At 48.8% G+C, this 26,299-nt stretch overlaps 1 protein-coding gene across 3 annotated transcripts in view; it reads left to right on the top strand.

The window, feature by feature from the left end:
* C11H21orf58 (chromosome 11 C21orf58 homolog) overlaps positions 1–26,299 on the top strand; it is a 40,846-nt gene that overhangs the window by 11,354 nt on the left and 3,193 nt on the right. Inside the window, exons 1-6 of one of the 3 annotated variants that reach the window (XM_042861834.2) lie at positions 1,802–2,369; positions 10,486–10,543; positions 13,879–13,952; positions 14,698–14,841; positions 21,091–21,205; positions 24,514–24,653. In XM_042861834.2, the coding sequence (XP_042717768.2) occupies positions 2,310–2,369; positions 10,486–10,543; positions 13,879–13,952; positions 14,698–14,841; positions 21,091–21,205; positions 24,514–24,653 (591 nt within the window). In that variant the 5' untranslated portion in view covers positions 1,802–2,309. Of the gene's footprint in view, positions 1–1,801; positions 2,370–10,485; positions 10,544–13,878; positions 13,953–14,697; positions 14,842–21,090; positions 21,206–24,513; positions 24,654–26,299 lie in introns of those variants that run through there. The other 2 variants (XM_042861833.2, XM_042861835.2) reach the window with 2 other exon arrangements.

Below are 26,299 nucleotides of genomic sequence, written 5' to 3'. Positions count from 1 at the left end.
CACCCCCTGTGGGCCTTGACATGGCCTGCTGATGACCTGCTGGGAACCCCTGAACAACCACCAGAATAACTACTGGGGACTACTTCTGGGGACACTGTGACAGACTCCTGTACACTGTCTGTAGGTCCAGGGACAGACACTGGGAGCTGCAGGAGTGACCCTTCAACACCCCTTGAATGCTCCTTGAGATGCTGGGATGGACCCTTGGAGCAACCTGAGTGGGCCCCTGGGGACATGGAGGGGCCCTGAACACCCCCTACACACTGGGCCAGGCCCGGAATAATCTCGGGTCACCAGAATGAACCCCTGAACACTCCTTGGAGCAGCAGACTTGATATACACAGCATACATCATCATCGCAACCTCACTTAGACCCTAACTTTACTTATATGAGTAGGCCCAGCCCCTGGGCTGCTCTAACTTATGCCAACAACTACAGGGAGGATCAGTATTAGTGAGGTGTTGTAACAATGCTGGTCTTGGTGGGACCCAACGGAGATTGCCGATTCAGGACAAATTGCTTAAAGCAGGGCAGTTACAGCCCCAGGCTGGCGTTTTTCCACATCTAAGGCAAACCAAACCAGCCAGACAGAGAGGACTTTGGTTTTGTCCCACTGGCTAACCACAAGTCACACAAGCAATTCCCTTAGACACTCCAGTTTCCCAGTATCACCACCAGTGCCACTCATTATGGGGACAAATGGTTATGAAGACCAATACCCCAGTAAAAGAAAAAAGGTTCTCTCGATCGCAGAGGCCCAAGCCCCAGACCCAGGTCAATATATAAATCAGATCTTACCCACAAATCATGCTGTTGCCAATCCTTTAGAATCTAAAGTCTAAAGGTTTATTCATAAAGGAAGAAGATATAGATGAGAGCAAGAATTGGTTAAATTGAATCAATTACATACAGTAATGGCAAAGTTCTTGGTTTAGGCTTGTAGCAGTGATAGAATAAACTGCAGGTTTAAATCAAGTCTCTGGAGTACATCCCCCCAGCAAGGATGGGTCATCAGTCCTTTGTGTAGAGCTTCCATTAGTAGCAAAGACTCTCCAGAGGTAAGAAGCAGGACTGAAGACAAGATGGAGATGAGGCATCAGCCTTTTATAGTCTTTTCCAGGTGTAAGAACACCTCTTTGTTCTTACTGTGGAAAATTACAGCAAAATGGAGTCTGGAGTCACATGGGCAAGTCCCCGCATACTTTGCTGAGTCACAAGGCGTATCTGCCTTCTCTCAATGGTCAGTTGTATAGCTGATGGTCTTTAATGGGCCATCAAGCAGGCTAGGCAGAGCTGACACCAACTTGTCTGGGGTATCATCCAGAAGCATAGCATATTTTGAAATACAGACAGTATAGAGCCAATATTCATAACTTCAACTACAAAAATGATACACACATATAGACAGCATAATCATAACCAGCAAACCATAACCTTGTCTTAGACACCTTATTTGACCACCTTTATACCAGATTTGGTGCCACTACAGGACCTTGGTTGCAACAATGATCTATATGGTCCCAGTTTATGTCAATAACGTGACAGGTGTGAAGGTGGCTTAAAGCCACCCTCTCCTCTCAAGCTCTGTGTAAGCTTGTCTCTCTCACCACCAGAACTTGGTCCAATAAAAGATATTACCTCACCCACCTTGTCTCTCTCATATCATGGGACCGATACAGCTACAACAGCACTGCCACCTTTACTCATGTACGCAATCTGGTCCCCCGACACTGGCCTCATGTTATGAAACCACAAATAGTTTTGTCCAGTTTGCTTTTGTCTCTACTTGATGTGCTGGTAGTTCAGTATACGGTATGCAAGTCATGTAAACCTGGAGATAAGTTGTTTAGATTGTAGACAGGCACAACAAACTTAGCAACCAGGCTACATGGCCTGTACTCAGAGCTAGTCATAAGAGCATGCTAGCAACGCATAGGGCTGGGCTTAGTGACGCTTTGAGGCAAAGGCTAGCAACAATTAAGAAAGGAGTGACAATTTCAAGCTGAGCAACATTGCAGCGACCATGACCTATCCCCAGAGATTGCAATAAGAAATAGCAAAGAAAGCTGTGCTTGGAATATCTGTGTTGCCCTTAGTCATTCATTTGAGCCTGGGAACTTTTTTTTTGTTTTTTTATATATATATATATATTGTCTTCTATTGTCACCCACTCATACTGAGGAGACTTTTTAATGGAATGCTTCTCGGAAGATCCTTGAGGACAAAAATAACTGAAAATAAAAGCTGTCTCCCTAGTTTAGCTGTGTAATCCACATCTACCTACCTCTTACTCTGAAAAATTGCCACAATGACAGACCCTGCCATGGTAGATCACATGACCCGACTGAAACTCAGACTCCTGGAGAAGGTAAGATAACAATGCAGCATTCATATTTTTGTAAACCTTCAAATAATTATATTAATTATCATTATTATAACAATGACAATTATAGTTATTAACTAAAAAATCATGCAAATCACAGGACTTGGTGATGGTGGGGGACTTCAACTACCCAGACATCTGTTAGGAAAATACAGGAGGGCACAGATTATCCAACCAGTTCTTAGAATGCCTAGGGCAGCTTTTTATTATAGAAGGTGGAGAAAGTGACTAGGGGAAAGGCTTTTCTAGATTTGATTCTGACGAATAAGGAGGAACTAGTTGAAAATTTGAAGGTGGAAGTCAGTTTGGGTGAAAGTGATCATGAAGTGATAGAGTTTATGATTCTAAGGTATGGTAGAAGGGAAAACAGCAGAATAAAGACAATGGATTTCAAGAAGGCAGGTTTTAGCCAAGTCAGAGAATTGTTAGGTTTAAGATCCCATGGGAAGCAAGGCTAGGTGAAAAAAAGAAGTTTAGGAGAGTTGGCACTTTTGTAAAGGGACATTATTAAGGGCACAAAACGCAAACTATCCCAACATGTAGGAAAGATAAGCTGGGGGGGGTGTATTTTACCATACTTCCTAACCAGCAGATCTTCAGTGACCTGAAACTCAAAAAAAGATTCATACCAAAGTAGGTCAACTTACAAAGGCTGAACATGGAAAAAAACAACATAAGCATGCAGAGACAAAATTAAAAAGGCCAAGACACAAAACAAGATTAAACTAGCTAGGGACATAAAGGGTCACAAGAAAATATTTATAAATCCATTAGAAACAAGAGGAAGACCAAGGGATTGGTCCTGCTTTGAGCAGGGGGTTGGACTAGATGACCTCCTGAGGTCCCTTCCAACCCTGATAGTCTATGGATCTATGACAAGGTAGGATCATTACTCAATGAAGATAGGGTTACCATAGGTCCGTATTTTCCCGGACATGCCCGGCTTTTTAGTTGTTAATTCGCCATCCAGGAAGAATTTTTAAATATGTAAAAATGTCTGGGAAAATGCGGACCTATGGTAACCCTACCGTGAAAGTGATGCGGGGCTGAGCGGGGGAAGCGGAGGCCGCCGGCGTGAGCCGGGCAGGGGTAGCAGGGGCCGCTGGCGGGGGCTGGGTTCGCTCCTGGCCTTGCGTTGCGGCGATGAGCAGGAAGCCACAGCCCGGCCCATATCAGCGGGCGGCAGGTGGGGCCTGCGCTCCAGCTCCATGGGTGGCGGGGGGCAGCGGCTGTAGGTGCCTCCGGCAGGGCCGGGAAACAGCAGCAGCAGCGTGGCTCTCCAGCCCCATGATGGGCTACACTCCCCACCTGCCCCTGCTACTGTGGAGGCTGCCGCCGCCCTGGGCTCAGGCTGCCTGGCTCCCCCCGAGCGGTGCCCGGTTCCTGCTGCTCTCGGCCAGCAGGTGCGGGGCCCCAGCCGAGCCCGGCCCCTTGTGTCTCCTCCGGAGTGGCGCTCCCCGCTCTGCGTCTTCCTCGGCGGCTGCGGCGGCAGCGGCCGGGGAGCCTGAGAGGAGGAGCGGCCCCCAGGCAAGTGGGGAAGACTCTGAGGTGAAGAGGCTGCTGGCCCTGGTGCAGCCTGAACGCTGGAGACTGACAGGTACCTGCCCCTGCCCCATCCCGGCACCACCTGCCCCTCGGCCCAGTGAGTGTTACCTACCCACCAGCCTCAGTGCCCTGCCCTATACTGTCAGCCACTCCAATCTCACTGTGAGGTTAGCATCTGAGACAGGCCAGAAGGCAAACAGAGAGTCAGGTATCAGAAGGCAGGCAGGGTCAGGTTACCAGATGATCAGCAACAGGCACAAAGAGCAGGAATCACAGGGGAAACAGCCCTAAAGCAGGGAGAACACAGTTGCATGGCCAACTTCCTGTTCCTGTGCTTGGGTTAAATATAGTGTGGGGACTAATCAGGATCTGCATGGTTTCATAAGAACGGCCGTACTGGGTCAGACCAAAGGTCCCTCTAGCCCAGTATCCTGACAGTGGCCAATGCCAGGTGCCCCAGAGGGAGTGAACCTAACAGGTAATGATCAAGTGATCTCTCTCCTGCCATCCATCTCCACCCTCTGACAAACAGAGGCTAGGGACACCATTCCTTACCCATCCTGGCTAATAGCCATTAATGGACCTAACCTCCTAACCTCCATGAATTTATCCAGTTCTCTTTTAAACGCTGTTATAGTCCTAGCCTTCACAACCTCCTCAGGCAAGGAGTTCCACAAGTTGACTGAGCGCTGTGTGAAGAAGAACTTCCTTTTGTTTGTTTTAAACCTGCTGCCTATTAATTTCATTTGGTGACCCCTAGTTCTTGTATTATGGGAATAAGTAAATAACTTTTCCTTATCTACTTTCTCCACATCACTCATGATTTTATATACCTCTATCATATCCCCCCTTAGTCTCCTCTGAAAAGTCCTAGTCTCTTTAATCTCTCCTCATATGGGACCCGTTCCAACCTCTAATCATTTTAGTTGCCCTTCTCTGAACCTTTTCCAGTGCCAGTATATCTTTTTTGAGATGAGGAGACCACATCTGTACGCAGTATTCGAGATGAGGGCGTACCATCAATTTATATAAGGGCAATAATATATTCTCCATCTTATTCTCTATCCCCTTTTTAATGATTCCTAACATCCTGTTTGCTTTTTTGACCGCCTCTGCACACTGCGTGGACATCTTCAGAGAACTATCCACGATGACTCCAAGATCTTTTTCCTGATTTGTTGTAGCGAAATTAGCCCCCATCATATTGTATGTATAGTTGGGGTTATTTTTTCCAATGTCCATTACTTTACATTTATCCACATTAAACTTCATTTGCCATTTTGTTGCCCAATCACTTAGTTTTGTGAGATTTGTTTCACCAATCAGATCTCAGGACTAGAGTTCAGCTGCTATTCTAGAAACTGCTAGCATACCACTAGGTGGCAGATGGGGACTACCTAGCTTTTATAAGCCCTGGGGATCAGGGTTTGAGACCCATGTGATCCCTAAGATGTGTATTTGTTAAGAAAATTGTGTCAAACTAACTTAATAGCCTCCCTTGACAGGATAACAAGCCTTATAGATGGGGGAAGCAGTAGATGTGAGTTACTTTTACTTCAGTAAAGCTTTTGATACCGTCTCACATGACCTTCTCGTAAACAAACTGGGGCAATATAGCCTTAGACTATCCTACTATAACATGGATGCACAACTTGGAAAACTGTGGTCAGAGAATAGTTATCAATGGCTCACAGTCAAGCTGGAAGGGAGTATCAAGTGAGATCCCACAGATAGCTGTCCTACATCTGGTTCTATTCAATACCTTCATCAATTATTTGGATAATGGGATAGACAGTAGAGTTATAAAGTATGCAGATGACACCAAGCTGGGAGGGGTTGCAAGCACTTTGGAGGACAAGATTAGAATTAAAAATTATCTTGACAAACTGAAGAAATTATCTGAAATAAATAGGATGAAGTTCAATAAGGACAAATGCAAAGTATTACACTTTGGAAGGAATAATCAATTGCACAAATACAAAATGAGAAATGGGTGTCTAGAAAGGAGTACTGCAGAAAAGGATCTGGGGGTTACAGTGGATCACAAACTAAATATGAGTCAACAATGTAATATCGTTGCAAGAAAATTGAACATCATTCTGGGATACATTAGCAGGAGTGTTGTAAGCAAGACACAAGAAGTAATCCTTCCACACTACTCAGCACCAATAAGGCATCAACTGGAGCATTGTGTTCAGTTATGGGTACCACACTTTGGGAAAGATGTGGACAAATTGGAGAAAATCCAGAAGAGAGCAACAAAAATGATTACAGTTCTGGAAAACATGAATTATGAGGAAAGATTGGGAAAAAAAGGGTTGTTTAGTCTGGAGAAAAGGCAACTGAAGGGGGACATGATAACAGTCTTCAAGTATGTACAGGGTTGTTATAAAGAGGAGGGTGATAAATTGGTTTTTTTTACTCACTGAGGACAGGACAAGAAGTGAAGAGTTTAAACTGCAGCAAGGGAGATACAGATTAGACATTAGGAATAACTTCTTAACTGGAAGGATAGTTAAGCATTGGAACAAATTTCATAGGGAGTTTGTGGAATCTCTATCATTGGAGATTAAGAACAACTAGAGAAACATCTGTCAGGGATGGTCTAGCTAATACTTAGTCCTGCCTCAATGTAGGGGACTGGACTAGATGACCTATTGACATTCCTTCCAGTCCTACATTTCTATGATTCTGTGACTGTACTTCACCCAAAACACAAGAAGCGTTCGGCATCCAACTCATTATCTTTTTCCTATAGTGAGAAGCCAAACAGTGTGCAGCATTAGAGTATCATAATTATAATTATTTTAAGAGAATAAAATAATTTTATAATATCAATGTTATATGAACCTTAAAACAAATTAAAGGGGGGAAATAATGATAGAGTGATTACCATCCCATAATGTCAAAGTAATAGTTGGTTAACTAAACAAGCTTACGTTGCCTATGAAATAAAAATTTCAATGTCACTATCATTTAGCAAAGCAGCACAAACAGGTGCATCCCAAGGGCAGGAAGGGGCTAAGTTGGCTTTTAGACATCTTTGTGCCCTCCTGATTATGGATTGCTTTGGGGTCCAGTGTGGTCCCCAATGCAACTTAGGCAACCCATCTGCAAATGCCTGTGGGCTGCAGTGCCATACAGAATCTCTGAAGCACTCTACTCTGTGGCCCTGCCCCCTACCACACCTGGCACGCCTCCCTCCTCGGCACATCCTCTAGGCACAGGCTTGCAGAGAGTCCTGCCTAAGGCTACGATGGCACCATCAGTGGAAGCTGTTTGGGTTGGGGATCCATGGGAGTGGAGGAGATTTGACTGCAGGGATTATTTATTTAGCGTGTGCATAGTCGTCTAGCCGAGTGATGGCATCTTCAGTGGTGTGATGCAGTTCTTCTAGGCCACCGCTGAACCCAGTCAGCGGGCATTCGGCGACAATGTGCGTCATCGTCTGTGTTGTGCTGTAGCTGCACAAAGGGCTGTCACGAAGGCCCCAGCGATACTGGTTGGCTACACAGAGACCTTGGATCAGCGTTCCCGTCGTGCCACCCACCAGTACCTGACAGCAGTCAGGGAAGCTAATGATCCAACCACCAAGCCGAATTCCATGAGCACCAGCTCAACGAATCCCAGCACTGTCATCACTGACAACCCCAGCATGCAGCCCGATGACTTCTATGTCATTGGTCCAGCTCTAGGCATGTTACAACTCAACATGGAGGGTTTGTCGGCTGCCAAGCGTGATGTACTGCAGGGATGGATGCGGTTCACATATCATTTGCCCATCAACCTTGAAGTAAATTCCTCCCTCTGTGCTGTGGAATTCTCTTTTAGTCTTGGGGGCATCTGCTGACTGGCAGGGGAACTATTGGCACTGCAGATCCAGAGGGCCAAGGAAATGCAGAAACACAAGGCCTGCACGCAGATAACCTTGTTATCTCTGGATTTCCAAGATCTGTGGGCACTGGGGACTAATCCACTACATGTCTCTAATGCGCCAAAGGAAATGATGCTGGGGAAACTCTGAGAATGGTGCTTCACAGATTTTCCAGTCCCTCATGCAAGTAATTCCCATGGAAGGGATTATCTGGCCCCTTGGCACTAAAGTTCATTCTTTAACCAAACTAGATTTACACTTAACCATTTTGGGATCAATAGACTTTTACAAATATCAGTCTGTTTTCATTTTTGTATATTTATGACATTCTAAATAGTCTGTAATTGTCAAGGTTCTGGGATCTGCTCTAACTTGTTCAAGGCAGCACCGACCGTTCAGCCTAGGGCACTGATTTGGCCAGCTTCTCCATGTGAACAGACCCCTATTCTCACATGGAGCAACTGCCAGGATTAGGGCCTACAACTGCAGAATGTTGAGGAATTGCTATTGTGACGCAGTTAGTGAGGGGCATACATCTTCTAGTTTGCCTACCACAGGAAAAGCCCTTGAGGTGGCCCATGGGCCTCTAAAATGAAACCCAGGATGTGCTGTGGGGATAGTCTGCCGCTTGGAGCAGTTATTTCATTAGAATTCAGCTCTGTAACATGATTCCCTGTGATTAGCAAACGACAATAACAAAATCATTTGGGTGCTTGTATTCCCTGGAAATGCTCCCTTGGAAAGCATACACATTTTTTGATGAGATGCAGGTCTTGATCATTTTTGGTTTAATTTTTCTGTTGCACCTCACAGATCCAGGGTCTTTGCTTCTTCTACCTTAGGCAAAGGAGATTCAACAAAGACCTAGGTATTGTCCTAGGTCTAGGTGGGGGTTTTAGACTTTTTTTTTAAACAGTGATTATATTTTACCTCAAGATATGCCAGGAGGAAAGTACCTGCACTTCTAATAATTCCATGCAGACAGCCACACTGCCCACATGTTTGTGTATTAAAGGGGTATTTGTTTTACCTGTGCACTCTTGCTTTTTTGTAATATTTAAAAATGGCATCAATCATTTTTTTCTTTATATGTGTGTGTGTGTGTGTATACGCCAAGGTTCTTCTTGTGTTTTAGCCTATGGGTAGAAGGATGGTCAAGTTTTCCCTTCCCTGTTTGTGCTGGAGGACCCTCTGGAGGACTGGAGAGCTCACCTCAGGCCCCAACTAAAGGGAAAGGGGTAGGGTGACCATACATCCCGTTTTGGCCAGGACAGTCCCTTTTTTAAGCTCTGTCCTGGCCATCCCGACTTTTTTTTTCCCCAAAAGGAGGCATTTGTCACATTTACTCTTGCTGACTTCATCAGTTTGCTCTTGCCAATGGGAGAAATGCCCACTTTTGTCAAAAAAAGTGGGGTGTGGTGCAAAGGGGGCAAGCAGAGATGCCAGCTCCCCAGAGGGGGGGAGGCAGCAGTGTTCTAGCATGGGGGGGGCAGGGTTCCAGCAACAGGCTAGAGCCTTCTGAGGGGGCCCCACAGGGTTCCAGCGACGGGCAACAACCTCACGCAGAGCGTGTGTGTGTGTGTGTGTGTGTGGGGGCAAATACACACAGCAAGCCTGGGAGAAGGCAGCAGCTGCAGTTGTAAAAAGACAGAGCCTTTCATTCACCCTCTCTCCCTAGCGTAGTGGTTCTCAACCTGTGCCCCAAGCAGCACACTGCTGCAGCCCCTGTGACAGCCTCAGAGCCACACAGGTACTAGATATATTGTGTGGATGCAGCCCACATAACACAGAGAGCTGCATCTGGGCCCATAATGGTAAATAAGTTGAGAACCACCGCCCTAGCAGCTATACTTTATTTGTACAACACATGTGAAATAGGACAAATATTTGTCCTATATACTCAAATAACCATGTGCCTTTCATTTAAACCTTCACTGTACGTGACTTTCTACATTGGGTCTCTACCTTATTTTTGCACATCAGTACATTTGGGAGAATAGTTAAAGTCCCAAAAAAGGTCTTGATCCTGTGCCATGCTGAGCTCCCTCCGGTCCCATTTACTTCCAGCTCTTTGTTTTTTTCCTGTGTGTAGTTTAGAGGTGCTTAAACTTGTTGAAATCAGTTACGTTAAATAAAAAAATTAAAAAAAATCCAGCTGACCCTGGTCCTTGGCTCTGCCGGGACAATGCTGTCTTTAGGGCTACTTACCCCTGGCCCTGGGTGGATCACCTCTGTGTAAGGGGATTCGCTGATGATGTGGAGGCAATATAGCAGTTTCCACATGACCTCTCTTCTCTTCCACATGACCTCCTGCAGCTTCTGCAGGAGATAAGACTGAGGTTTCTTTTCACGTTATATTAACATCCGAACTGTCTTCGAAGTACCCTAACTTGTCACTATGGGACTGGCAAATCACCAAGGCAACCCCCCCTGAACCTCCAACCCTAGCCCGGGAGTTCCCAGCCACAGCCAAGGATGTGGCTAGTAGCTCTGTACGGGATTCATTTTTCTATTGCAGATGCACAATAAGTATGACTAGCAGGAAGTGAGAGATGTCCCTTCTCTCCAACTCCATTTTATTTCCTTGTGTCCCAAAAGTGTGTTTGTCATGCAGGGCTGGGATAGTCTTGTGAGCCTCAGTCCCTGACTTTTAATCAATTCTCCCAATGGTTTTATCCACAGAAACTAGAAAACGAACGTGAGACCCTGGAGAAGGTTGAGTCCCCCCTCTCCACAGCAAGTAAGAGAGAAAAGATTTGCTCTAGTTTGGATCATAGTTTGATGCAGCAATCACTGAGTGATGTTCTCTGGCCTGGGCGACTCAGGAGGTCAATGGTCTCTTCCGGCCTTCAAACCTAGAAGATGCATCTCTGCTCTCACCCACCACACCCAGTGAGGCAGTCAGAAAGCACCCTATGTTTATTATGTCAATAGGAATATTACAGTGTGACAGGAAAGTGGCCTCAAACTCCTTCTGGTGCTGCCTTCCCTCAGTCGAGGCATCTTGTACAGCTGTCTAACCTAATGTAAGGGGACTGTTGGCCCCTTACTAAAACTCAGTGGGGTTTTTTGGCTGGCTAGCTCCCAGTGCCAAAAGAAAGGGGAAGGGCCAATGGGAGATCAGGACCCTGAGACTGAGGGTCAATGGGAAATCAGGGGCAATGGGGAGAGGCCAATGCACCAGGTCAGCCTGATTGACAGGGCAGGCAGGCTAGTGAGGGAGTCAGGAGGCCCCCGTCCTCCATGTGAGCCGGAGCTGCCTGGGTCATAGAGTGGGGTCAAGCTCAGGAGAAAGCAGGAGCCTGACCTGAACTGGGAGCAGAGCTCCAATAGCAAAAGCCAGAGCACAGCCCAGAGAGCCGACCTGTGCTGGGGGCAGAGCTGCAGCAACCAGAGCCAGAGGGGCCAGACAAGCAGCCCGGGGCAGGAGGCAGAGCAGCAGCATCAGTGCTGAGGCAGAGTGGAGCCGGAGCAGTCTGGAGCCGGGAGCGGGGAGCAGCTGGGCAGGGTGAGGGGGACTCTGGGCAGCAGGTTCAGTGCAGGGAGATGCCCCCAGCCAAGAGGCCGTGCAGGCCAGACTTGGAGGGGGATCGTAACCCCAACTCTCAGGGGGCCATTTAGGGATCTGGGGCAAAAAACGGATGCTGGGAAGAACGGTCCTGCCACCTAGAGCCTGAGGGCGTGTGGCCACCGCCAGAGCAAGTGTCTGACCCACAGCCTCCCTGCAGCACAGCCAGGGCCTGGGCAGGAGGCCTGCGACGTGTGAGGAGCAGACTGAACTGTCCTTACTTTCCAGAGCTGGCTGGTTGTGGTGTCCCTGTGCCACAGAACAGGGTGATGGGTTTTCCTTTGACCTTTCCCATGTTTTCCTTTTTAAAAAAAAATTGATTTCTAAATAAATTGTATTTGCTTTGAACTGTATGTAATGATCAGTGGGCCAGGGAAGCACCCAGGGCAGAGACCACCCCAGAGTGGGGACACCCTAGTCCCTGCCCTAAGTGACCACGACAAGGTTGGGGGTTGAGCCCCCCTCCCCCCAGCAATCCTGGGCCCAGCCTTGTTGGGGTTACGAGGACTCTGCCCCCCCATTGGCCTGCTAAACCCAGGGTTGTGAGTTCAATCCTTCAGGGGGCCATTTAGGGAACTGGGGCAAAAAGCTGTCTGGGGATTGGTCCTGCTTTGAGCAGGGGATTGGACTAGATGACCTCCTGAGGTCCCTTTCAACCCTGATATTCTATAAATCTATGTAAGAGAGTGGAAGGGGAGCCCTCAAGGTCAGGCAGGCCTCTGGGTAAAGGAGTGGGAGCGAGGACTCAGATCCTTTTGCTAGCCCATTTCACCAGGGTAGCGTATAAGCCAGGAAAGTTCCCCACAATAGCAGGCCTATATCTCCTACTAAGATAACCGCTCTGCCTTCAGATCCACAGGCCAGCAGGAGCCGGGGCAGGGTGAAGACGCAGCCCTTAATGGGAGGAAAGCATTTGCCACTCAGCAGTGATCCAGCTTGAAATCAGTGCTGGAATGAAATACCAATTGTTCCAGCGGGTGATGAGGAAGGGCACAGTGCACTAGGCAGCCATTTGATTTTGATTGCTCAAATTTCTCCTTCTCCCTCCCTCCCCCCTCCCCCCCCCCGTTTCATTTGTGTGTGTCTAAAAGAGCAGACAGGGCCAGAGCCTCAGCTATTTCTGAGCAGCGCTTAGTGTAGCAAAGGCCATACCCCCAGCAGTCATGACGGAGTGTGTATAAAGGAGCCACTAAGCAGGAATAATCCTTCAGTCACCTGCTAAGTCAGTGTTGGCCTGCTTTGCACCAGCAAAGCTGCACAGAGCAGAACACAGATCACAGTTTGTAGAATGTGAATCAAATGGGGGAGAGAGGATGCCAGATTATTAAACCCAGGGAGTAGGCGTGTGCTGGCCAAGCAGATGCAATTGGAAACCAACATCCGTATTCCCCAGGTTGCTGTGAAACTTGTGCAAAGAATGTCAGATAACATGCACAAGTGATACAAATATATTGGGGTGATGTAAGGGCCAAGGGGACTTCCTGTCTATGGGAACTCAGTGTTTAAGTGAAACATCCGATAAGTCTGTGCTTTTCTAACTGAAACCATCTGCCAGTGATAAGGGCTGCCATAGTATCTGTTATCCACCAACTTTCTCTTCTTCCCTAGCTCCTGTAATAGAGACTCATATCTAGGTTTCAGATCATAGCAATTTCTTAAGCATGATAGGATTCCAGATCATGAAGACTGCCTGTTCCATGAGCCAGAATCTACACATACATATCACTCATCGCTATGCTGTACATGGATTAAAAATTAACTGAGTATCTATGTGCACCCAGTAACATTTCTTTCTAGGCTGGATTTTGTGACGCAAGTTCAGTGGGCTGACAGCAGGACAAAAACTTCAAATACTTCAGCAAAAAGTTTAAAAGGAGCTTTAAGTCTTATAATGGCAAAGAACTATTCAAACTTTTCAGAACAAATTGCAGCTGTCAGTGAGACTTATCCTGCATATCTGAAAGCACATGGAATTTTAAAAGAGTTCAAAATCAGCCTTGCAAGGGGTCTTACTGTCACCTCAAAATTTCCATGCAGTTAAGAAGCCATTTCTGAGCTAGAATGAGATGCGTTAGACAAAAGTTGCCATTTCAAAAGAGGGTCATTTTGAAACATTTTGACAGACTTTGCACAGTCTCCTTTGCCTTCAGAGTAAATCCAGAAAACATCAGGCCAAATTAAGTTTCCCAGACAAAGTTTTGCCCTAGAGAAGTTAAAAATAGGACTTTATAATACAAGCTCATTGCGGTTTAGCTTTGGGAGAGGGGATATTAACTTTGCACAGTGATTGGGGCTGGAGCTGTACTCGTACAATACAATCCTTCCTCGTTCTTGCGATAGGATTGTCAAGAAAATTAACAGAAAATAAAAAAAATTGCCTGGAAAGTAATCATAACAAAAGAGTATCACATTTTCTAGAGTTAACCCACTACTGTAACTGCTAGAACAGCCCTTTCTCTTAGTTATCCTTTAAGAAGGCAACGGAGTCTATCAGATTCCTCTTTCAGGGAGTAGCGATGGACATGAGGACGCACTGCAGAACGCGCTGAGACGAAGGAAAGACCTCCTGCAGAAGCTTAGGGTAAGGTCTTCACTACGAGGTGACTGCTGTAGGGGATTTCAGTAGTTAAACAGTATCCTGGAGTGTGAATCACACATGAACAATAGCGATTGCAATAGCAGTTACCAGACTATGCTGGTACTGGGAAGCTCAGGGACTGCATTTTTTGGGGGATCCCTGTATCAGAGGTGATTGAACTTGGAGAAGACTGTAAAAGGGAAGCAAAGTTCATGAGTGCTCTTTTACCATATTCCTGGGATACTGGGGGAAATGCTGTGGAAGTGGGTCCAACCCTTGTGCCCCAGGTCATGCTCCAGACATCCAGATCACCCCCCTTAAGATTCTTTGGGAACTTGTTGTATGGGCAGCTGCTAGTGGAGCTATGTATTATGGGGCTTGTAGGCAGCCAGGGAACTGAGTATCCCTAGAAGAGCTGGTGGGGAAAGGAGGAGAAAGCAGCATTTGCCCAAAAGGGCAATCAATGCACACACTAGCTGTGCCACTGCAGAGGTTGACCTGGCTTTGGGAATGAGCTGGGTCTCTCTATGGGGCAGAGGGAAAGGAATCCCCCCCCCCCACTGCATTTCCTCAATCTTCAGAGTGGCTGTGGAGCCACTGTGAGTCAAATTAATCCCTGGTGTGGAGTCACTAGAGTTACATCAGGGCCAAGTGTAGCCCTGTGACTGTATTCCTGTTTCCTGCCTTTACTGCACAGGGTTCTCTCTCTCTCTCTAACAAGAGCTCCTGTGTCACTTGGATCTTTCAGGAGCAGCACCTTTTGGAAGAATTTTCACAGCCCTATATGTTGGCAGGAGGCCACAGAAAGAACTACAGACCTAAGCCAGTACCTGTTTACCTGCCTTCCCCTCTGGCACCTGCACCAGAACCACCAAGGATCATCCAGCAAACAGTAAGATCTTCCCCCTGTCAGTACCAGCGTGTACCCACAACAGTACATGCGATAAGTAAGGGTAAGATTTTGTCATGGAGGTCATGGATTCTGTGACTTTCTGAGACCTCCGTGACATTATCTGCCTCAGCTCCAGCCCTGTGCTCAGAGTGGCAGGAGCCCCAGAGCTGTCAGTCTCCCCCCAGCAGCCAGCCCCCCATTATTTTTAATAAAAGTCACCAAAAGGTCACAGGCTTCCATGAATTTTTGTTTATTGCCTGTGACCTGTCCGTGACTTTTACCTACATAACCATGACAGAATCTTAACTTTCGTGTGAGGGGGCATGACTCACCACCTCCTGCTGGCTGTGCTGGGAAATAGGTCTTGGTTGTCAGTGCACCTTCCTCTAGTGGCGTCTCACTGCCATCACTTCTGCTCCCCCTCTAAGAGCCAAGTCACTCCCCAGACCACAGCGTCCTTTCTCCACTTTCTCCCCCGCTCCGGGGGGGAACTGGCTGTCTCTAGTGCAGCCACTTGCCGCTGTGGCCTACTGTAGCCTTCGGTCTGGCCCCTCACCTCAAGGAATAAACTGCAGTCTGAATACTGGCCACCCCCTCTGTAGCAAGTGAGCGGGGGGGACTGAGCCCACTACTCCGGGCCCCAACTCAGGGACCCTATAGCCGGCAGCCACGTGCTGCTGCTCCTCCAACTCCCACTGCCTATTTCCCTGGGCCACTTCGCCATAGCCCGAGCACCTTCCTGGCCCTTTGTATCAGGGGCAACAGTCTGGCAATCCTCAGGCTGGAGCTCCCTATTGACCCTGCCCAGCACCGCTCTATCTAAGGTACTCCTCTAAGACAGCCAGTCCTTCTCCCTTACACTCCAGGGAGAGACTGACTCTGCTCTGGTGACCAGCCTTTATATGGCCCTCCCTGGCCCTGATTGGCTGCTCCAACAAACCTTCTCCTGATTGGCTCTCTACAAGCCCTCCCTCCATTGGTTGGGTTTTGTGCCGCCTCCCTGAGGGCTGCTTTAACCCTCCATTTACCTGTGTAGGACAGCTGCCATATCACACTTAGCTATAAGAGACAAGTACAGCACCCAGCTCCTCACAGCAAGGCGGCTATCAAAATCCTGGCTGAGCAAGTGGTTTCTCAGGCCTAGATTCACAAAAATCCTTAAGTGTTTAAGTCTGGGATTTAGGCACTTCAGTCCCAGTTTGAGGCACCACTGCAATTCACAAAATTTCCACAGAACCCTGGAGCACCTAAACTCACTCAGCACCTAAGTTTTTGCAGTAAAAAGTTCCTTGAGCACCTGTATTTTGTTCTTTGAATGGGTGCACATCTGCCTCCTTCACGGCCACCAGAACTTAAACGCCAGAGCGATTCAAAACCCCAGGGCAGATAGGCCTTTGCCACGTAAGTTGTGTGCAGGGCCCCATCTGGTAGGCGTTTCTAGCAGCCGCCTACTGGACTGGGCCCCTCAGGCCAATTCCTACAAGACAGGAGCGAGAAAAGGAGACCCAATGGGTCAGGACACTCACCGGCGACGTGGGAGACTCCCCTTCAAGCTCCCTTTTGACTGAGGGGGGAGAAAGGCTTTGAACAGAGATCCACCACCTCTCAGCTGAGTGCCCTAACCATCAGGGCTGGCTCCAGGGCTTTGGCCGCCCCAAGCAGCCAAAAAAAAAAAAAAAAAAAAAAAAAAAAAAGCCGCGATCGCGATCTGTGGCAGCAATTCGGCGGGAGGTGCTTCGCTCCGAGCGGGAGTGAGGGACCGTCCGCCAAATTGCCGCCGAATAGCTGGACGTGCCGCCCCCCTCCGGAGTGGCCGCCCCAAGCACCTGCTTGCCAGACTGGTGCCTGGAGCCAGCCTTGCTAACCATTGGGCAAGGGCAGTGAGACTCAGGCCTCGGGGGTTCAGGAGCCAAATAGGCGATCAGTATTCCCTAAAAGAGCCACAGTAGTGTGAGTTCATTGTTCCATTTGCTATATACACACATGTTCTCACAGCAAAGTGACTGACCAAGTATTCTACACTTGGTTAATAACATGGGAAAAGCATCCTGATTGGTTAATGATTGAATCACACAGGAAAGAGCCACTTGCAGGTCATGAGCCTCAGCCTGAGTGGCTTTTGTGGATGACATTTGGAGGCACCTCTCTCTCCCCATCCATTTTAGGGGAGCAGTGATGCTCTTGGGGCTTCCCCAAGGTGTCCAGGGTGAATCACTCCCACCTGCTTACAGCACGAGAGAGTCTAGTCTGTGCCCTCTGAGGGAAATCCTCCCAACTCTGCCAGCAGCACAAGTTTTCTGCCCCTCGCGCTTCCCCTCTGCAGGCCTTCAGTGAGCACACCCCACCTTGTTACAGTCCAATGCCCAGTGCCTTATCTTCTGGAGCCTGCAGTGTGCACCAATCCACTGCTTCTGTGCAAGCAGAGCACCCTAGTTTACTGGCTTCACCTCAGTTCAACACTCTCCTTAGCACAAGGCACTCCGACGTGTTGCTAGTGAAACCAAACAGGAATTTATTTAACAAAGCTTGAGTTAGAGTCACATAAAAGCTAGTAAAAGGCGTTGGAAGCATAAGGTTACAGGTAAAAGAAAAATGTAACACAATCTATAGCCTATACTTATTCACAAGACACTTTCCTGGCCAATAAGGTATTTCTCGCCCGACAGTCAATCCTTACAGCACTTGTCCAGTCCCAGGAGCTGTGATCCACTTTTCATGAGATACTTGCGTTGGAAGAGTATCTCCTCCATAACAGATAATATCTTGTGCCCTTTCCTCTTCTCTTATACAGCCCCAGACTGTGACTCGTTTCATAATCAGGGAGTTTCATTATCTTCAGCTCAGCCCTGAGGGTCCCCTATTCTGGGTCTTTTCTTGGGGTTCTTTGTAAATGCTCAGGTCTGCATCTGGTGATCACTTTTGACTGAGTTAGGTGAGACCTGACCCCCCCTCAGGTGACATGCTTCATCTCCAACAGCACTGGAACATAATATTCCACATCTCTCCAATATTTCCTGTACAAACATCTCTCCAAACATCAACACCATGATGATCAGCTAGTTCTTTTGGCAAAGACCACACCCAACCCCCGTGGTGACATGTCAGGAGACTGGTCGGACACAGCTGTAATGTACAGTCAGACATAAATGTGGTCCATTTTGTTTTAGAAAATAAATTGATTCAAATAAACCAGAGACTTTATTAAATCCCCAAGCAACAGCTGCACGTTGTGCCTGCAAGCTAGTAACTAGACACCTGGACAGCCTTAGTTTCTAGAGACCCTTTGTGACAGGGTGTCCCCCATTCCGGGGTGCCACCTGATGTACTGGGGTTCCACTGAGCCCGCCCGTTCCACCAGCCTGGGCTCCCTCGCTCTGCCCTGCTGAGCCAGGCCCTCAAGCCTCGTCTAGCACACACACGGGTAGGGACACACCCAGCTGCAGAATGACACGGATACTGAAATCAGTGCTGCATGGGAAGGCCCAGCACTTAGGTGCACACACTATCTGGACTATAAACCCAAAATTATATTGTCTTGCACTGCACAGAAATCTATACAGCGTAAGTTCATGAAATCTGTCCACTCCCTCAGTGTGGAGGAAGATAGGCACAGCTTTTTACCCCCCAGTTATGAATTACACAAACTGGTTTTAGAATAAACAAAAATAAAGTTTATTAACTACAAAAGGTAAATTTCAAGAGATTATAAGGGATAGCAAACAGATCAAAGCAGATTCCTGAGCAAATCAAACAAAACACCCTCACTAAGCTTAATACGCTAAATTAACTGGTTAACAGTAGCACGTTCTCACCCTAAATGTTGTTTTGTTTAGGTTGTAGAGTTTCTTGAAGGTAAACTGCACTGATTGCAGCTTAAATATCCAGGTATTCCTTTCACAGGCTAGACCAGGGGTGTCAACCTGAGCTTGAGAAGGAGCCAGAATTTGCCAATGAACATTGCCAAAGAGCCACAGTAATATGTCAGCAGTCCCCATCAGCTCCCCTGCCCTGCCTGCCAGCCGCTCGCCCATCAGCGCCTCCCCTCCCTCCCTGTGTCTCACGCAGCATGCAGAAGGCTCTGGGGAGTGAGGAGAAGAGCAAGGGCGCGGCAGGCTCGGGGAAGGGGGCGGGAAGGGACAGGGCCTTAGGGGAAGGGATGACGTGGGGGCAGGGCCTGTGGCAGAGGCAGGGGTTGAACAGTGAGTATTGGAAAGTTGGCACCTGTAGCTCCAGCCCCGGAGTCAGTGTCTATGCAAGGAGCCGCATATTAACCTCTGAAAAGCTGCATGCGGTTCCGGAGCCACCGGTTGGCCACTCCTGGGCTAGACCTTTCTCACCTGAGCTCAGCCCCTGCCCTCCCCCCCCAGCTTAGTTCCTTTCTCTTCAGGTGTTTTCAGCAGTTTTCCTTCTTGGGCGGGGAGGCAGTGGAGAAGAACCAAGATTAACTCACTCCCCAGCCTTAAATAGGATTTGCATATGTCAGGAATCCTTTATTTCCCAGTTTGACTCCCACCTCCTCTTAATGGAAAAACACTAAAAGTCCAAGATGGAGTCCCTGTCAAAGCAGCATCCCAGGGAACTTCTCAGGAAGGAAGGAAATTAGTATCTTCAAAGTCCTATTGTCCTTCCTAATTGCCCTACTGCGTTATAGCTGAAACCCTGTTATATCGCGGTGGGGCGGCAGGGCTCCAGTGGTAATTTAAAGGGCTCCGGGCTCCAGCCACTGCGGGGAGCCCCAGGCCCTTTAAATCGCCGGCGAGCCCCACTGCTACCGTGCTATACGCGAACCCGTGTTATATCGGGTCGTGTTATAGCGGGGTAGAGGTGTATTTAGCCTGCACATCTTGAAGGGGCTATTCAAATTAAGTGGCTCAGCAACATATACTGAACTCACAATGGACCATGGGAGACTCCTATCTACACTTCATGGACTTTCCTGCTATGACTAAGCGAAATCATGCATTGACGTGTGACTTGCCCATGTCACTCCAAACTCCAGCTTTTTCCTGTGATTGTCCACTAACTGTGCTGAGAGCTTTGTTTGGAACAAGGGGTTTCCCTCCACGTGGCAGAAGCTATAAAAAGCACTGGAAACATCTCCATTTTGCCTCTTTCCTGCTCAAGCCTCTGGACAAGGACTTACACTAATGGGAGCATTCTAACCAAGGGACTGAGGATCTTCTAATGATTTGGAAGGAACCACAGACTTGACTAAAGCCAGCAGTTTATTCCATCACTGCTACAAGCCTGAACCAATAACTTGCAATCATTGTATGTGTTTGATTCCTTTAACTAATTTTAACTCTCTTCTTTCTTTCTTCTGCTATGTCTACACTACTGCAGTAAGTCGACCTATGCTACGCAACTCCAGCTATGTGAATAAAGTAGCTGGAGTCGACGTACCATAGATCTAGTTACCACGGGGTCTACACCCTGGGGGGTCAATGGAAGAAAATCTCCCGTTGACTTACCTTACTCTTCTCGTCGGGGGTAGAGTACAGGGATCGACTGGAAAACAATCTGCAGTCGATTTGGCGGGTCTTTACTAGACTTGCTAACTCGACCACCGGTGAATTGATCTCAGAGCGTCGATCCCTGCTGTAGTGTAGACCTGCCCATAAATAAACCTTTAGAGATTAGATACTAAAGGATTGGCAACGGCATGATTATTGGGTAAGATCTGAGTTATATATTGACCTGGGTGTGTGGCTGATCCTTTGGGATCAGAACCACCTTTCATTTGATGAAATTGGTTGTAAAGAACCACTCGTCTTAAAGTCTAGTGTTTTTAGTGGTGATACAAGGACTGGAATGCCTAAGGAAACTGCTTTTATGACTTCTTGTTAGCCAGTGTGGTGCAACAGAAGTTCACTTTTATTGCTGGTTTGGTATATCTTGTGGGAGAATAGCCATCAGTTTTGTGGGGAGTGTCTGCCCTATTTCTCAGCAGTTTGTCCTGAATTTGGTATTCTCAGTTGTGACCCATGAAGGCACAGTTACAACCTCACATGACCCATCTTGCATAAAACATATCTTAGTTATGCCATATTCTTATCATAAGCATATCTCTAGGAAGAATATGGGACATAGAGTCACACCCTTATCTTTGAGCTGGACACCTGCAGGTGTAACGTGTGGCTCAGCTGTGAAGCATGCAGGGCATCAGAAAATGAAACGCAGTAGCCCAGAGAGCCCAGCATTGCAGGCAGATGGCAATCCTGATTCCTCTTATTTTCCTTTTGTTCCTAGATGCCTCAGCAACCTGCAACCATCATCCAACAGTTACCTCAGCAGCCACCTCTCATCACACAGATCCCGCCTCCACAGCCCCTCCCGCTCCCCCGTTCTGGAAGCATTAAGGAAGGTAAGCCACCCTAACATGCTGGGTCATTCAGTGCTCCGAGCTCAGAGGGAGCTCAGGAAAGCAGGAGAAAGTATCACTGTGGTGACATGAGACAGCACTCAAGTTACCTTGTGACCTAGCACAACCAGGCTGTCAATGGAATTACTGGTCTTGCCAATCAAATATCTGGGCCCTCTGACGTGGGAACTTAGAATAACTTTAGAGCTGCTGGGCACTTTATCTTGCAACAGACAGAGGCACTGTACATTTGGTAAAAACCAGGTTAAGCTGCGGAGAGGGTTTGGGGAAAGTAGAACATACTGGTTAAATATTAACAAGGGCATTTGTAGCTCAAACTTTTACAAACAACTAATAACGCTAAAATGAGCAAACAGGGATTTTGTACCCACTGTCCATTCTCCTTCGTACAATATCAGCGTTTATTTTAAAACGTGTAGGAACCGCCTGTCATTGGAAACAAGAGGCGGCAGCTGAACGTGCTACCCTGCATGCACATAAACAAACTGGTTTTGTGTTTCTAAATGGAAGTGGGCAAGGTCCAAGAATAGCATATGGAGCTAATATCTGGGCTTCTTTCCCCAACTCAGATTTTTGTGTGAGGTTTCCTGGTACTGCAGGGAAATGAAAAAATCAGAGAGCAACTCCACAGTCTGTTGCTTGGGGATTTAATAAAGTCTCTGGTTTATTTGAATCAATTTATTTTCTAAAACAAAATGGACCACATTTATGTCTGACTACCCTGAAGTTGAATGCAGCGTTCTTGTAACCATTTAGATCCCAGGATATTAGAGAGACAAGGTAGGTGAGATAATAGCTTTTATTGGACCAACTCCTGCTGGTGAGAGAGACAAGCTTTTGAGCCACACAGAGCTCTGTTGGTCCAATAAAAGCTATTACCTCACCCATCTTGTCTCTCTAATTCCCTGAAGATGATGCATTTACCCCAGGGATAAATTTGGCTCAATATGTCCAGTTAAATGAAAAACCTGGTTACTTTAATTGTTTTTGTGTTGTGGTTGAATTGATTCTGGTGCCAAGATACCAGGGTGATTGGTTCAAGGTGGATATATACTTCAGATGCATTTTTAAATCCACATGGAAAGAAATTTCAGGGTGACAGTTTAATGTCTCGTAAAGCTGGAGAAGATGTTTAAACAAACATTTAAAAGAAATTTTTTCCTTTCCCTTGTTTTTCCCCTCAAATTTCGGGTCATGTTTTCTGGTGATAGAAGCCCTGGGTGATTAACAGTTTGTCCCTCAGCAGCTCAGCGGCTGTCCCTGTGTGATCTCGCAGTGAAGGGATGATGCTCACTTTGAGGCCTCCCAATCATTTTCATGGCAGCAAACGAAGGTCCCAGACACAGGCCTGTACCGCAGCTGTGTGCTGCACAGTGGTTTGGGCTCCAGGGAGTAGGTGCAGATCATCTTTCACTTTCAGTTTGTGTGGGTTCTCACTAGAGCGCCGGGAAACCTGCAAAATTCCCCACTGCCTCAGCTCATGTTTGCGCGACATCCGGGACCCAGCCGTGCTGGCTGGGCTCTCGTACGTTCCTGCAGACTGCCCACAATGAGCTTTTTGTGAAACATTTTCTCTACCTGGCTTCCCACAGAATTGGACAGGCTGCAGCTGGCGGGACAAGGCTGGTTTCTTGGGATAGATCATTCAATGGAAAGCATGTAGTATCCTCCTGTGCCCTGGCTGGCTGTGGTTGTGCTCTGTGGCCAGCGGGGCTAGCCCAGCCCAGCCCAGCCCAGCCCAGCAGAAGCTGTTGTCAGGGGGTTTCTCAGGCTGACCTCTCTGATTCATCTGGAAAAACAAAGAAGAGAGCACACTGTCCCAGTCCCCATGGCTGCGTCAGTCTTGTATCTCCCTGTAGGGGTTCAGCCAGGGCTTGTCCCCCTCCGGGGTGGCGGGGAACCAGGCCGCGTCACTACTTAGGTCACTTGAGTCAGGGAATTAGCCTGGCTTTGCGGCAAACTGTCAGCAGCTCAGGCCCTCAGGAGGGGCTGAGCAAACAGTTTAAAAATATTAGCAAGCCCCGGCCCTGGATCAGGGCGAGGCAACTAACAGTCAGGAGCTCAGGCCCTCAGGCAGGGGCTGAGCAGACAAGTAAGTTCAGGAGGCCCAGGACCTGGCTCCGAAGGGCTGGGAGAGGGGGAGACGGCCACCCGCACGTTGGGTGGCAGGGGGGACGCAGGCCCACCCACTCCATTGCGTCCCAGCCCGGGGCCCTAGCCCACTGCTGCGTCAGTGGGGATCCTGACCGCAACACAGTGACATCGGCTCTGGCAGTGCTGCAGCCAGACTAGGGTCGGCCGCCCCCGGGCTACTTCCTACCTCCCCCTCTAGAGGTACCTGCGTCTGGACGGGCTCCTCCGGGTACCTGGCGAGCGGCAGGCTTGGCAGCTCCTCTGGGTAACTTGCCACAGGCAGGTTTACCAGTTTCTCCGGGGCCTGGTCGGTACCTGGCCAGTCCTCGGGTCGGCTGCAAACTGCAGGAGTCTCCCCACCGGGAGCTAGGCCACAGGCGTCTGTCTTCTCTGGCCTTTAGTGAACTCTGGGGTTGGGCTTTTGTACTTCCTGTCCTGCGCCCTGACCTCTGGGGGACAGGCGCAAGCTCCACTGGCTCCTCCCACTTTGGCGCCCGAAGGGGCTCGTCCCCCTCCGGGGTGGTGGAGAGCCAGGCCGCCTCGCTACACTCCCGCAGTTACCCTGTGTGTTGGGAATACTCTCATGGTCCAAATGGGCAGGAATCCAGTGACACTGAATTGAGAATGTGGGTCGGTGACGTGTTTCAGCCACAGGCAAACCAGGTGTTTGAACGGGAACCTTGTGGGACTTTCTGGCCTGTAAAGCCGTAGGAACTGGTTTCTACGCAAATACTTGTGATGAGCCTCTTTGGACCTGCGTGTGCAGAGCTTTGGTCAGCTAGAGTCTGCCCTTTCTGAATCCGCCGCTGTCTGAGAGTCTGGACAGGCCCAAAGCAGTGAGCCTTGCCTTAGTTTGGGTCACAAACACGTAGCGAGGGCTTCTTCGCAGAGACAGGGAAAAACTAAGCTGGGCTGAGAGTCTGAACGCTCTCATCCAGCCCATAAAGGGCAGTCACTGGCCAAGGAGATAGCGGTGTCTACTAACCGTCTCCTCCTCCAAGTGCGAAAGGCCCTTTCAAGATCCCCTTTCAGCTGCCTTCCCTAAGTCAGAGCTGTCTGGGCGCTCTGCTAAGGATCTGACCCCCTGAGACGCCCCTTTCCCTCTGTCTCTCACTGGCAATGCTGTTCCTTTCCCTTTGGGATTTTTCTGTTCCCAGACATGGTGGAGATGATGTTGATGCAGAACGCTCAGATGCACCAGATCATTATGCAGAACATGATGCTGAAAGCTCTGCCACCGATGGCGTTCTCACAGCCCGGTGGGACCGGGCCTCCCTTGCTGCAGCACACCCAGCAGGTAATGACATTCACCCCTTCAAAGAGCTCCCCGAGCAAGCAGTTGCTGGGGCAGGAGACGGGGAGCCGATCTCCACGTGCCGGTGCAGGGCCTGGGGATTGGGGAGCGCGTTTTGAATATTTGGGCCTGAATGCGGCTTCAGAACCCATTGCCCATGGAAGCACGTTGTAGGGCACTGCACACTCTGGCCAATCTATGGGATGAGCTCAGGCTGGATGGTGTCTTCTGGAGCTGAACCTGCCCCCCTTCCCCCCCCATGTCTCCTGGTTCTGCCTGGGGTGACGGAGGAGTTCAGCTGCTGCGCCACCCCTGGAAAGGGCGTACAGGGTATGCTCCCCCCTCCACAGCAGGCCAACTCTGCTCTGCCACGCCCTCGCCTCCTCTCTGCCCAGCGCTGGGCTCGTCCAGGCCTGGGGCCAGACTGTGTTTGGCAATGTGCAGGTTCCCGCTGCACTCCTGCAGGCTGGGTACACTCCAGCCCTAAGAGCATAGCTGAATTGCACATGAGAAAACAGTCAGTCATCCAGGGAAGAGCCCACTTCCCAGATGCCCACATGCTGCCTGGTGACTGAGAACCTGGGATTCTGCCGCAGGCTGGGGCAGACACTTGCATGTCAATTCATGGGAATATTTCTATGGGCCTTCCATTTCCTGAAAGCTTATTTTGCTGGAACCCGGAACTGGTAACGTCTGGCGTGGCGCTTTGCGATGGGCTGGAACGGAAGCACGGATGTGGTGGTGGTGCCTAGAGACCGCAGTCAGGATCAGGGCCCTGTGTGCTCAGGGCTGGGCACACCCGCACGTGTAGAGACATTTTCCAAAAGCACCGAAGGGCCAGATTGATAAAGATTTGTCTAACGCCCACTGAAATCCACAGGAGTCAGGTGCCTTCAGACCTTTAAACTCTGGCCCTAAGTGACTTAGGAGCCTCCGTCTCATTGAAAGTCAATGGCAGTTAGGCTCCTAGGCTCATCTGAAAATCCCACTAGGTGCCACTCTGCATCTTTAGGCACCTAAATCCGTTTACAAATCTGGCTCTAAGTGCCTAAGGCCCAGATTATTAAAGGTATCAAGGCACTAAACTCCCATTGACCTCAATGGTGGAGTTAGGTACCTAAATCCTTTTGGTGAGATGCACCTGAAATGTGAAATGTGACACAGGAACCTAAGCCACTGAGGTGCATTTGAAAATGTTACCCCAGCCCCTGCTCGGAGGGGTTTCCAATCTAAGCAGTTAATTTGGGAGTTCCACTGGACGCCTCACGCTGTGCTGAGAGATGCCCTGGGCTTCCCTCCCCATTTCACACCTGCACGTGTGCCAGGGCCCTTTCTTTTCTCTCTGCGCACAGACCAGAAAGCGCTCTGGCTCCCGACCTCACTCAGGCGTGATGCTCTCTGGCCCCCTTGTGTTAAGACCATCACCAGCACACATCTGAGCTTGTAACGCTCCCCCGGCTGGTAACACCTTCGCTGGGTGCTATTTCCAGCTCTAACGGATGGCTTACACAGCCCAACCCCCTCGCGTTCACAGGGCTCTGTCTGCTAGGAAACACAACACCCTTCGGCTGCGGTGGGTGGGGGGCGGAGCTGGCATTTGCTGCACCTGTTCAGCCCACTTCTCTACATCAGACATTCTCTACTCCAGT

The sequence above is a fragment of the Chrysemys picta genome, chromosome 11 (genome assembly GCF_011386835.1).
Source record: "Chrysemys picta bellii isolate R12L10 chromosome 11, ASM1138683v2, whole genome shotgun sequence".
Lineage (NCBI taxonomy): Eukaryota > Metazoa > Chordata > Testudines > Emydidae > Chrysemys > Chrysemys picta.
This window is presented reverse-complemented; position numbering and strand designations above follow the sequence as displayed.